The 11,337-nt window shown below is 46.5% G+C and overlaps 2 protein-coding genes across 3 annotated transcripts; both read left to right on the top strand.

Annotated features, from left to right (window-relative positions):
* Window positions 1-2,589: 2,589 nt before the first annotated feature.
* On the top strand, window positions 2,590-8,930 carry LOC115688347 (uncharacterized). 2 transcript variants are annotated; one of them, XM_030614148.2, is made up of 5 exons: window positions 2,590-2,879; window positions 3,070-3,238; window positions 4,294-4,472; window positions 4,586-7,421; window positions 8,468-8,930. In XM_030614148.2, the coding sequence occupies exons 1-4, from the start codon at window positions 2,766-2,768 to the stop codon at window positions 7,373-7,375; spliced, it is 3,252 nt and encodes a 1,083-aa protein (XP_030470008.1). In that variant the 5' UTR covers window positions 2,590-2,765; the 3' UTR covers window positions 7,376-7,421; window positions 8,468-8,930. The 2 variants fall into 2 exon arrangements, with proteins under 2 accessions (XP_030470008.1, XP_030470007.1); XM_030614147.2 differs by lacking the exon at window positions 8,468-8,930 and having other exon boundaries at window positions 4,586-7,580.
* On the top strand, window positions 8,930-10,940 carry LOC115688414 (membrane protein PM19L-like). Its single transcript, XM_030614226.2, has 4 exons — window positions 8,930-9,056; window positions 9,377-10,088; window positions 10,193-10,370; window positions 10,494-10,940. The coding sequence occupies exons 2-4, from the start codon at window positions 9,962-9,964 to the stop codon at window positions 10,732-10,734; spliced, it is 546 nt and encodes a 181-aa protein (XP_030470086.1). The 5' UTR covers window positions 8,930-9,056; window positions 9,377-9,961; the 3' UTR covers window positions 10,735-10,940.
* The last annotated feature ends 397 nt before the right edge of the window (window positions 10,941-11,337 follow it).

The raw sequence follows: 11,337 nt of genomic DNA, 5'->3' as shown, positions 1-11,337 counted from the left end.
TCCCAATTCGAATCATTTTCTTGACATTCAAACGCGGCCTAGAAGTATATTGGTAAAGTTGTGATAAATTAGTGATATGGTCGAGTTTGGACACATTGGTGGTTGATTTGTCTGACAATATGGAATGGCAAAATTTTCCATTCAATTTGATGTTAGTCTTGTAACTTTTATACGATATTTACTTGAATGTCACAATTAGGGCCCGTTTGGCAATGTGCCAAATAGTGAAAATTTCTGTTCTTTTATTCCCAGAATCAGTTTGAGAACAGAAATCCGTTTGTTAAAATTTTTGTGCCCGGGCACAATTTTGCAAAAAATTAATCCTAGAATCAGTTTTGGAACAGAATCAAGATGCAAAAAAAAGTAGTTTCTTGATTCTGGAACAATTTTTCCGGAACTAATTCTTCTTGGTTTTCTTCTTTCTTTTTTATTTGTTCTTCATCTTCTTCCCGGCCCACCGCCGGCGACCGGCCACCGGCCATCGACCGGCCAGGGCCGGCGAGGGTGGCCCTCGCCGCCCCCGGCGACGGCGAGGTCGGCCTCGCCAGATCTGGGCGAGGTCGAGTCTTGCCCGGCCAAGGCGAGGCCGACCTCGCCATCGCGGGGGGTGGCAACAGCGAGGTCGGCCTCGCCAGATCTGGGCGAGGTTGAGCCTCGCCTTGCCATGGCGAGGCCGACCTCGCCGTTGCAGGGGGTGGCGACGGCGAGGTCAGCCTTGCCTTGGCCGGGCGAGGCTCGACCTCGCTGTAATCTGGCGAGGCTGACCTCGCCGTCGTGATCGGCGAGGCCGGCGGCGAGGGCCGCGACGCCCTCGTCGGCCATGGCCAAGGAAAAAAAGAAAGAAATATTAAAAAAGTCAAAATATTATTAATAAAAAGAAATTTTGTGTAGTTACCAAACGCATTTCTGTTCTTTTTCTATTCTAAGAATAGAAATTTTGGGCAGTTACCAAACCCCTTCAAATGCTTAGAAATTGTTCCCTGGCACAAAATTAAAAAGAATCATTTCTGATCAGAATTTGTTCCTGGGCACAGAATGATTGCCATGCACAGCCTTATTTAATCGATTACTTGAATGTCATAATGTACCGCATTCACTTGAGTCAAGCGAATGTTTCCATAACAATGACACTTAAGTAATTGATTTGAAAATAATGGGATTTAAATTAGCACTTCCCAAAAGTCATGATATTTGTGATGTCCTTATCTTACAGGTTTAGGACATCCGGGCCCGGCCGGACTTAGGACAAGTCGCGCGTTCGTCCGAGCCCGGCCCGACATCTCCCCGGACCTCAAATTTGCAGCCCAAGCCCGCCCAAGTCCTGCCGCCGCGATCACAAATGTAGTCCGAACTCGAAGATCGGAGGCAAGTACGACGTTGCAGAAATCGCAGTGCAGACGAAGGGCCTGTTTGGTTCAGCATTCAAATGCTGCTTTGGGGCTCTAAAGGCCCTTGGGCAAATGCAAACTTGTTTGGCAATTTTTTTTGCAAGCTTTGAGGAGATGCAATTGCATCTCCAAAGCTTCCTAAGGGCCTTTGGCTAAATGGAGGGTTGAAGGAGCATTGGGGAAGTAGCATTTTCGGAATGCAAGTGGCACTGTTCATTCCGCTACTGTTCATCGCGCCCAAGGAGCCACACCGGAGGCCGCCTGAGGGGTCCGGCGACCGCCGCACTGGGTCGGCCGACCCTCCGGCGGCCGCCGCCTGGGAATCGGCCGACCTCCCGGCGACCGCCGCTGGGGTCGGCCGACCTCCGGCGGCCGCCGCCTGGGGTCGCCGAGGCCAACGGCGACGCCGCCTCGGGTCGCCCGGACCTCAGTGCGCTCGAGTCGCGCGACCCAGGATCTGGGTCGCGCGACCCGAGCGCCGCCGCGAGGCTCGGGCGACCCTCAGGCGGCGATCAGCCCAGGGTCAGCGACCCCAGGTGGACGATCGCCAGACCGAGCGGCGCTCGAGTCGCGCGACCCGGATCCGGGTCGCGCGACCGCTGCACCGCCCCGAGGTCGGCGGATCCAGGCGGCGGTCGCCGGGTCGGGCGACCCCAGGGACGGCGGAGTCGGCCGGAGGTCGCCCGACCCCCAGTGGCGATCGCCGAAGGTCGCTCGACCCGGGCGACCACCGCTGAGGTCGCCCGGCCTCGGCGGCGCTCGGTCGCGACCCGGATCTGGATCAGCGCGACCAAGCGCTGCGTGAGGTCCCGGGCGACCCAGGCGGTGGTCGCAGGGCCTGGAGCGACCCCGGGGCGGTGGTCGCGGGGTCGGCGACCCCCAGCGGTGAGTCGCGGAGGTCGGCCGACCTCGAGGCGAGGGCAGCGGCGGACAGATCTGGCCGCCGGAGGTTGGCCGGCGGCCGTTTTGGCCTGCCGGACAGTCGCCGGCGGTGCTGGTTCAGGCCAAAAAAATTTTTTAAAAAAATATTAGCAAAAGTCCTTTACAAAATTAAGATTTTACCAAACAGTATTTAGACCAAAGTTATTTTCAAATGTGATTTTAAAAGACACGTTACCAAACACTACTTGCATTTCGAAAAACAGGTATTTGCATTTTGCCAAATGCATTCCCCCAAAGCCGAACCAAACAGGCCCGAAATCGACTTCTTCGCAATTTCCACACTTCACCTTCCCTCTCCATTGACTCTCCGACGATCCGATCTTGGAAACTTTCTTGATCTTCCTCTTGCCATGGAGCGATCTTCGTCCGATTCTTGATCGCGACCCTGATTTTCTTTCCCGGGGAAACAAGAAAGGAAGGAAGGGGGGGAAGAGGATGTTGGAGAAGATCGGGTTGCCGGCGAGGCCGTCGCTGCGGGGGAGCAACTGGGTGGTCGACGCTTCGCATTGCCAGGGCTGTTCCTCCCAATTCACCTTCATCAATCGCAAGGTCGCGTCGTCTCTCTCCCTCTCTCTCTCTCCTCTGGCCTCGTGACGGTTGTTTCTTGATTTTTGATCGTGGGTCGTGTTTGATCTTGCCGAGTGTCTGGCGTTTCGTCGAGCTTGCGTGCGTGTGAATTCTGGGCCTTTTTGCGGTTTCGGATGATGGGGTGACGTTTGTGTGTTTCGGGGTATCGCAGCATCATTGCCGTCGATGTGGGGGCTTGTTCTGCAACGGCTGCACGCTGCAGAGGATGGTCCTGAGGGGGCAAGGCGACTCGCCCGTTCGGATTTGCGACCCGTGTAAGAAGCTGGAGGAGGCCGCGAGGTTCGAGCTGCGGCACGGCCACAGGAGCAAAGCCGGGAAAGGTACTGTTGGTCGAGTCTCGTTTCGTGCGGTATTGGCTTTTCGAACTCGCTCTCGATCCGCCTTTAACAAGTGTGTATGCCATGGTTCTGAGTGACATGCTGGGCTTTGGCTACTTTCAATGCCCTCAAGCGTCTGATGGTTTAGGGGTCAGCAACTAGCTTTGACACTTGTACTGTTTCGGGATGCAGAGTGAAGTCTGGTCGCACAATGTCTGTTTAATCTGTTTGGTCTGCTATTTCATTAATTGCCTTCTGATTTTGCTCTTTAATTTGTTAATGCTTCCTGTTATCTAGTGTTCATGGCTGAAGTCTCCTTGCTAAAGCTATTGCGACATAACAGAATGAAATGTTGCATATCTGCTCCAGTTTGCCTCCTTCCTTTCCCGTTTAGTTCAGTCTCCTGTGTTATTTTATTTTTTATTATGCAGGTGTATTTTGTCCCACTAAATAGAACTAAACACGGAAAGGGTCTGTCAGGCACAAGCTAACTTAGAACATAGTACTCATAGAAATATGGTGTTCTGATTAATGCCGGACTTCACAGTTGACTATTTGAGGAAGCTAGACCTGTTTCTCACCATAGCTGAATAGAGGGATTACGACCATGACACTCAAGCCTGAGACCTTTAAGCCTTATAAGGCTTCCTAAACCCCTGGGCAACCATTGTCCTCAGAGTCTTATATGCAACGATGCAACCAAAACACACACACACACACAATATATAATATAAGTAATATATGTGAGCACGCCCCATGCATTGAGTAACGGTGGTAACAACCAATCAGCTTTCTTGTAGCCACCACAGTGGCTAAGCCAATAGTTGTGATTGTGCGATTCACTTGTGCAGTTGCTGCATTACTACCTTTGCTGTTAAAACTACTGCTAATCTGCTATTGCTACAAAATAGAGAGAGACCTCAAATCTTTGATAGGTGCTATGAAGATGAAGCTGAAAACAGATTATTTCGGGAAAATTGACTTGCTCTGGGATGACTAGCCTAGATTCCAGTGGTCGATATGCAGGTTCTGATAGTTAGTTCTTTTGAAAATCACAGGAAGTTCAAGAGTTACGTCAAAGAATGACGACGAGGTTTTAGCCCAGCTTTTTGCCGGTGATGCAAAGGGATCCTCATCAGGAGCAGATTCTGATGCCAACACTGTTTCTGGTATTGAAAGGACAATAAGCGGTGCATCGAGTTTCGATAGTCAAGAATATGTTGATATAGATAGCTTGGTAGGTAGAAGATGACTAATATATGTTGGCACATCTCTTGCTATTGAACTATATCGCTTCTGCTAACACCTTAAGCACGTCGTTGATGGGCCTCTTTATTTCTAATTGTCCAGAGAGAGACAGGATCTGCTACCCCTGAGGAATTGCGTCAGCAATCTGTCGATGAGAAAAAGAAGTACAAAATTCTGAAGGGAGAAGGCAAACCTGAGGAGGCCTTGAAGGCCTTTAAGAGGGGGAAGGAACTGGAGAGGCAGGCTGATGCTTTAGAGATTGCATTAAGGAAAAGCCGAAGAAAGGTTTTGCCTGCTGAGAAAAGGATCTCTGCAGAACCTGGCCGAGAAAAGAAGCCCCAAGTGGGCAAGGATAAGGGAAAGGATGACCTTCTTTCTGAGCTCAGAGAATTGGGATGGTCTGAGACGGATCTTCACAATGAAGATAAAAAGCCTACAAGCACTGTGGAGGGTGAACTGTCGGCTCTTATTGGAGAATTGCCTCAGAAGCCTAATGATGGCAAGACTAAGCAAGGCATAGACAAGTCTCAAATAACAGCTCACAAGAGAAAAGCTCTTTTGTTGAAGCGTGAAGGGAAGCTTGCCGAAGCCAAGGAAGAATTGAAGAAAGCTAAAGTATTAGAAAAGCAGGTTGAAGAGCAGGAACTTTTGGCTGAGGCAGAAGATTCTGATGATGAGTTGTCAGCTTTAGTTCGAAGCATGGATGATGACAAGCAAGAAAATCTTCCTCGGCAGAAACAACACAATTTTCGTTTGGACGACCTTATAGGTGTTGCTGGCAATCTTGACGAGGATAGCAACTTTGAAGTCACAGACGAGGATATGGCAGACCCGAAAATGGCTGCTACTTTGAAATCCTTAGGCTGGGCTGAAGATTACGATACAGAACTAGCAACACAATCAATTCCTTTCGATAGAGGAACACTATCTGCTGAGAATCCTTCGAAAATCAAGGCTTTCGGTCACAAACAAGATTGGAATGCTTCTACTCTTGTCAACGAATCGTTTGTCACACAAGGCATTCGTAGTTCACTTGATGGGGCGCCTCGGAGAAGTAAAGCTGAAGTTCAGAGGGAGCTCCTGGGTGTTAAAAGGAAAGCTCTTGCTCTGAGACGTGAAGGTAAGAATGAGGAGGCAGAGGAAGTGCTGAAAATGGCAAAAACATTAGAGGCTCAGATTTCAGAGATGGAAGCATCGAAGAACAAATTTAACACAGAGCATGCTAAGCTCGAAAATAATAAAGTCAAAACGTCTATTGAGAGTTCAGTCAATGCTGAACATGAAGAGGATGTGACAGAAAGTGATTTACTTGATCCATCACTTCTATCAATGTTGGAGGATTTGGGCTGGAAAGATGAAGCACCTGAACCGGCAAAGGTGCAAGAAGTAGCTTCTAAGCGAATCACGGACGGTACACTTCAATCAGTCACCGAATCTACAATTGAATCCTCATCCGTTGTTTCCACTTCAGCCCCAAGAACGAAGGCTAAAATCCAGAGGGAGCTATTGGGATTAAAAAGAAGAGCGCTTGACCTTAGACGTAAAGGAAAACTGGAAGAGGCTGAGGAAACTTTAAGGATGGCAAAGGCATTAGAAATGGAAATCGAGGAATTGGAGCTTCCAAAAGGACCTCAGCTTGGTGCCTCTGAAAAGTGGAATCCTGAGAGCTCAAGTTCTTCAATTGGGCATGAGGAACATGGAAATCTGGATAATTCGGTCAGAGTAAGTGAGGGGTCTACCCAAGAAGCAGTGAGTCTAAATGTTGGACTGATGAACTTAGAGAGAACAAGAACTAACAGAGCTGATACTTCCCCTGAAAAGTCATATTTTTGGAGACCTGAAGCATCTGAGTATGATGACGAATTAATTGGCTCCCAAAATTTTGCCCAAGGTGATTTGACAGCTAAAGGAGCTGCTTCCAGTTCTAAAGTTGTCGATTCTGTTGACATGATGGATTTGCTAACTGGCAGTGATTGGAGAAACTCGCAAGTATTGGCTGAAAAACTAGAAGACAGGCCATGTTCTGTTTCCCAGTCATCTCATGATATTCCCTTAATTCAACCAGGTGTCCTGAGGAGTGCTCATGAAGACAGGACGAGCAAAGATGAAGCTTTAATGGAAAGAAAAGAGACACATGCAAACAAGCGATCGCAGGTCAATGAAACAAATGTTGGTGAAGAACTTCATCAGAAAGGCCAAGTTTCGATTCAACAAGAGATTTTGATTCACAAGAAGAAAGCAGTTGCCTTGAAACGAGAAGGGAAATTAGCAGAAGCCAAGGAGGAACTCAAGCAGGCAAAACAGCTGGAGAAGAGTCTTGAAGAAGACAAACCCCAGCCCAGTATGTCAATATCTTCATCAACCATTCCTCCCATGGAATTAAAGGAGGAGGATACATCAAAAGTGACTCCTAAACCATTATCCAGTCGTGAGCGCTTCAAAATTCAACAGGAGTCCCTCAGGCACAAAAGACAGGCCTTGAAGCTGCGAAAAGAGGGTCGGATTACAGATGCTGAAGCTGAGCTTGATTTAGCCAAGACTCTTGAGGCTCAACTGGAGGAGTCTGCTTCTCATGATTCTGGTAAATCTTCTGAAGATGGTGTGGATGATGTGGTCATCGAGGATCTTCTTGATCCTGAACTTTTGTCTGCCTTGAAGGCAATTGGAATAGATGATTCTAGTATGGTATCACGGGGACCTAAAAAACCCGAACCTGTGAAGCACAATCCTCAAAGCATAGAGAACTCTGGCCAAGACAGTATTCGTCTGGAAGAACAAATAAAGGCTGAAAAAGTGAAAGCTGTGAACTTGAAACGAGCTGGAAAACAAGCTGAGGCCTTGGATGCTCTTCGACGGGCCAAAATGCTCGAAAAGAAGCTCAACGCATCGTGATTGCTGGAAAAAAGATTACTGCAGGAGTATAGAATCCCCAAATAAGGTACTTTTTGCAGAGGATAGGTGCCATCTCCAAAATTTTATTGACTTTGATCACCATGTGTCCATGGAAACCACAATATAAATGCTAGAGTATGAATTTTTCTTTTTAATGATGTTTATGTACTTTCACAGATTATTGCAAAAATGTTGTTACGTTGCATGTCTAAGTATCACACATTGCTTGTTTACAGAACAGGCCTTATTTATGTATAGTACCTACTAGTTTAGTTTTTAGATTGGATTTTTTACCCTGGTATCATTGCCTAAATATATTCTCCATGCTCCAATTGATATTTCATTGCACTCATAATTCTTATCTGCATTATTTCCCGTTTTCAATGATCATCGCTTTTTGTGGGGTTTGTCTAGACCTGATATACGTGGACTCTGCCTCCTCCTAATAGTTTATGGGTTGGATTTTTTACCGTGGTATCATTTCCTAAATATATTCTCCATGCTCCAATTGATATTTCATTGCGCTTGTAATTCTTATCTGCATTATTTCCGGTTTTCAAGACTCATTGCTTTTCGTGGGGTTTGTCCAGACCTGATATACATGTACTCCCTCCTCCTGACTTCCTAGGGCTACTTTTTCATATTGTTTGAGAGTTCTTGTTTCATAAGTTCTCTTATGTTAAGTTGAACATATGAGCCTCGAAACGATGAGAATGTCCTTTTGGAGCACGATTCCGTCACATCTTTTCTTTTCTTATCTTGTTTCAGTTCATCGTTTGTTTGTTAATGTACTCTCACAGCCAAAGCTGAACATCTTGTTATGCTTGTGCTTTGCCAAGAATGTTTTAAAAGGAAAAAGAAAAGAGGGAGAAGCAAATATTCTCTCCGTTCTTCACTGAAGAAGTTCAACGAACCTGTTTAAGTGGCATTGTTGCTGTGTTTGATGGCAATGCAGTGAAGCCTGGTCTCCTCTGCCTGTGGATTTCTATTGCCTATACAGTTGACCTAATTCAGAACATTACGGCTAATTCTTATTCCCTCGTTAGTTTGATGGGTGCTCTTGTTAGTAATTGCTACGTTTGGCTGATGCAGGGATACATGCACTGTCTGGAGCCTTCCATGGCTCAATTGAACTGGCAAAGAAATTTGTGCTCACTTGGCTCACTTATTGATCCTTAATCCATGAGAGTCCAGGTTTGCTTCACATAGGGAAAAGAGCAAAGCGATTAAACTGCATTGAGGTCAACATAACAACGCTGCATCATACACTGGATCGTTAATTTCCTATTCATCTGTGGAAATATGTTACGGTTGCGAAATTCGGCATGACCAGCAACATGCCCAGAAGGCGATTGTGCGGCGTGGAAGCGGGAAACCATGTGGTTATCTTATCGACATTACAAAATGAAGTGGGTTTGGTTTAAAACTTTAGAGATCTCTTGGGTACTCGGGAACAAATTATGGAAACATATCTCATAGACGATCACGGTGTGTCATGGTGGAATATTTGTTATGATGAATAAGTTATCAAATGACTATTCAATTCATGAGTTCATATGCTGCCACACAGTAGTTTTCAGCCAAACATCGTCATTTAAGAGATTGGCTTGTCTCCCCTTTTGTTGAAGTGCCAGACATATATACCGCAATGCATTTCTCCTCGAGGAATCAAAACTGTCGGGTAATTCCTTAATGTTTCCTAAAACCAATTGTGGCTGTTCAAAATGGTAGAGCGTATATCCAAACGTCACATCAGCATTGCCTAACCGCAATATATCTCGAGCAAGCAACTTCCGATGGAGTTGATGCAGTCACGGGCTTGTGTGCTTTTGATCTCGAGTCACGGATGGTGCGGAGTAACTACGTGTCAATTTGGATATTCCGTAGCAGACATGAGAACTTACGATAGTCTTGAGTGCTCCTCCCTGTTTTTTAATTATAAAAAAGAACCATTTCTATGCTACAGTGTAATAACACTATTCTTCTTATATGAAAATGCAGTTTTACCTATTGGCATTGGTCGTACCGTTAAAAACGATGTCATGCGCTGGATAACACCGCACGACATCATTTGCCAAGGTCCCATACTCCCGACACTCGAAAAATACCATCAGTGACAGCAATTTATGCCTTTTCTGTCATTTTCACACATCATGTCAAGGAGCAGATAATGCACAACCGATGTGAGAGAAACTTTTTGTCTTCACCAGCAGCCAAACCTGGGACCTTCTCGGACATTGTCGTCTCCGCACACGATGCGGATGCGCCACCACCACTCTGCAAGAATGAAGCTGACAGGTGACAAGTGCCCCCCACACCTGTAAGCACGAGCAAGCTCCACAAAGGCACCGCCTTTGACGCATATCTTCTCCTTCTTCTTCTTCTCCTTCTTCTTTATATGTTGCTCCCCATCCCATCCCATGCTTTTGTATTTATCCTTAGCTTCATCCCTCACTGCTTGTGAAAGAGCAAAGACAAACCCTTCGTGCGGGAAGACCACCCAAGCCCACAACACATATTGCACAGACAAACACCAGCTTCTTCTGCAACGAGATTGAGAGAGAGAGACAGAGGGAGGGAGCAAAAATGGCGGCAGGGGGAAGGAACGTAGCAGGGCCATTGCTGTTTCTCAACCTGGTCATGTACCTCATCGTGGTCGGCTTCGCGAGTTGGTGCCTCAACCACCTCATCAACGGCCAAACCGGTCACCCCAGTGCGTCCATATCATACATAACACACGTCAAGCTTCGTAAAATTTAGCATTGCGTGACTTTGTTAATCGTTTATATGCTGAAAGGGATTGCCTGACTGATTCAGGTTTCGGAGGCAATGGCGCGACGATGTTCTTCCTCATCTTCGCCCTCCTGGCCAGCGTCGTCGGGATCATCTCGAAGCTCGCCGGCGCGAGCCACATCAGAGCTTGGAGGAACGACAGCCTCGCCGCAGCCGCGTCCTCTGCACTCATCGCGTGGGCCATCACCGCCCTTGCCTTCGGGTAAACAGCAATACAATAATCTACCGCCTCCAAGTTCTCGCAGAAAAATCAAAGCTTGAATGATGCACCCATTAACAACGTGTTCATGTGTTCTTGTTCTTTGTTGTGTTTTGCTAAATTCAGGTTGGCATGCAAGGAAATAAACGTGGGAGGGCACAGAGGGTGGAGGCTGAGAGTGCTGGAGGCGTTCATAATCATACTGACCTTCACTCAGCTCCTGTACGTGCTGCTGCTCCACGCCGGCCTCTTCAACAGCCGCTTCGGCCCGGGCTACCGAGACACCCCTTACGGCAGCAGCGCCGCCGCCGCCGCCGCCGCCGGCGAGCCTTACAAGGGCGGCCCGACCACCGGTTCGGTCGTCTAGGAATGTGATGACAATGCCCTCCTCTTCTATCTCGGACATGCATGTGTATGTCATCATCCATGGTTAGAGCCGTGGGAGACGTACGTTCATGTTTTCGTTTCCTTTTATTTTCCTCTTTCAAGGTTTTGTAAATTATAAAAAATAAAAAAAATCGGTGGAGGTTTTTGCATTTTGTTAGTCTATGCTTTGCAGTAGTTGTACGTTTAGTTCTCTTGTCTCGTTAATTATGCTTATTTATTTTTTGGTAATTTGCATCTGCTGGTTTTTCTTTTTCCTTTTCAAGGAGAGTAAGTGTTATTTACATTCACACAAATTAAGGAAAAAACTTATCAGAATTCTGTTCACTAGAAATTATAAACTTCTCGCATAAAAATAGCGTAATCTATATAATGAAATATAATCACCAACTTTGAAAGCACTGAGAAAATAGCAGGTCAATTAGATGGATTTTTCGAAGATAACAACATTTTTATTATCGATAATGATTTTCGTGGATAATAAAAATAATTTTTTTTTAATTTTTTTTTATCGAATTTGATTTGTGTATTGAATTTGATTCGACAATTTACTGCCTCCATGGCGTTTGCTTACCAAAAGCGATAA

Source organism: Syzygium oleosum, unplaced genomic scaffold, assembly GCF_021117445.2.
Source record: "Syzygium oleosum isolate NSW1041296 unplaced genomic scaffold, Sole_v2.1 Sole_v2.01, whole genome shotgun sequence".
NCBI classification, from domain to species: domain Eukaryota; kingdom Viridiplantae; phylum Streptophyta; class Magnoliopsida; order Myrtales; family Myrtaceae; genus Syzygium; species Syzygium oleosum.
The sequence above is the reverse complement of the archived record's forward strand: the minus strand, read 5'-3'. Positions and strand labels throughout refer to the sequence as shown.

Excerpts from the sequence above, each read along its gene's own strand:
- LOC115688347 (XM_030614148.2), top strand. The coding sequence starts at position 2,766 with ATGTTGGAGAAGATCGGGTTGCCGGCGAGGCCGTCGCTGCGGGGGAGC. Across the intron at positions 2,880-3,069 it reads TCACCTTCATCAATCGCAAG|CATCATTGCCGTCGATGTGG; the intron begins GTCGCGTCGTCT and ends GGGGTATCGCAG. Across the intron at positions 4,473-4,585 it reads ATGTTGATATAGATAGCTTG|AGAGAGACAGGATCTGCTAC; the intron begins GTAGGTAGAAGA and ends CTAATTGTCCAG.
- LOC115688414 (XM_030614226.2), top strand. The coding sequence starts at position 9,962 with ATGGCGGCAGGGGGAAGGAACGTAGCAGGGCCATTGCTGTTTCTCAAC. Across the intron at positions 10,089-10,192 it reads CGGCCAAACCGGTCACCCCA|GTTTCGGAGGCAATGGCGCG; the intron begins GTGCGTCCATAT and ends TGACTGATTCAG. Across the intron at positions 10,371-10,493 it reads ATCACCGCCCTTGCCTTCGG|GTTGGCATGCAAGGAAATAA; the intron begins GTAAACAGCAAT and ends TGCTAAATTCAG.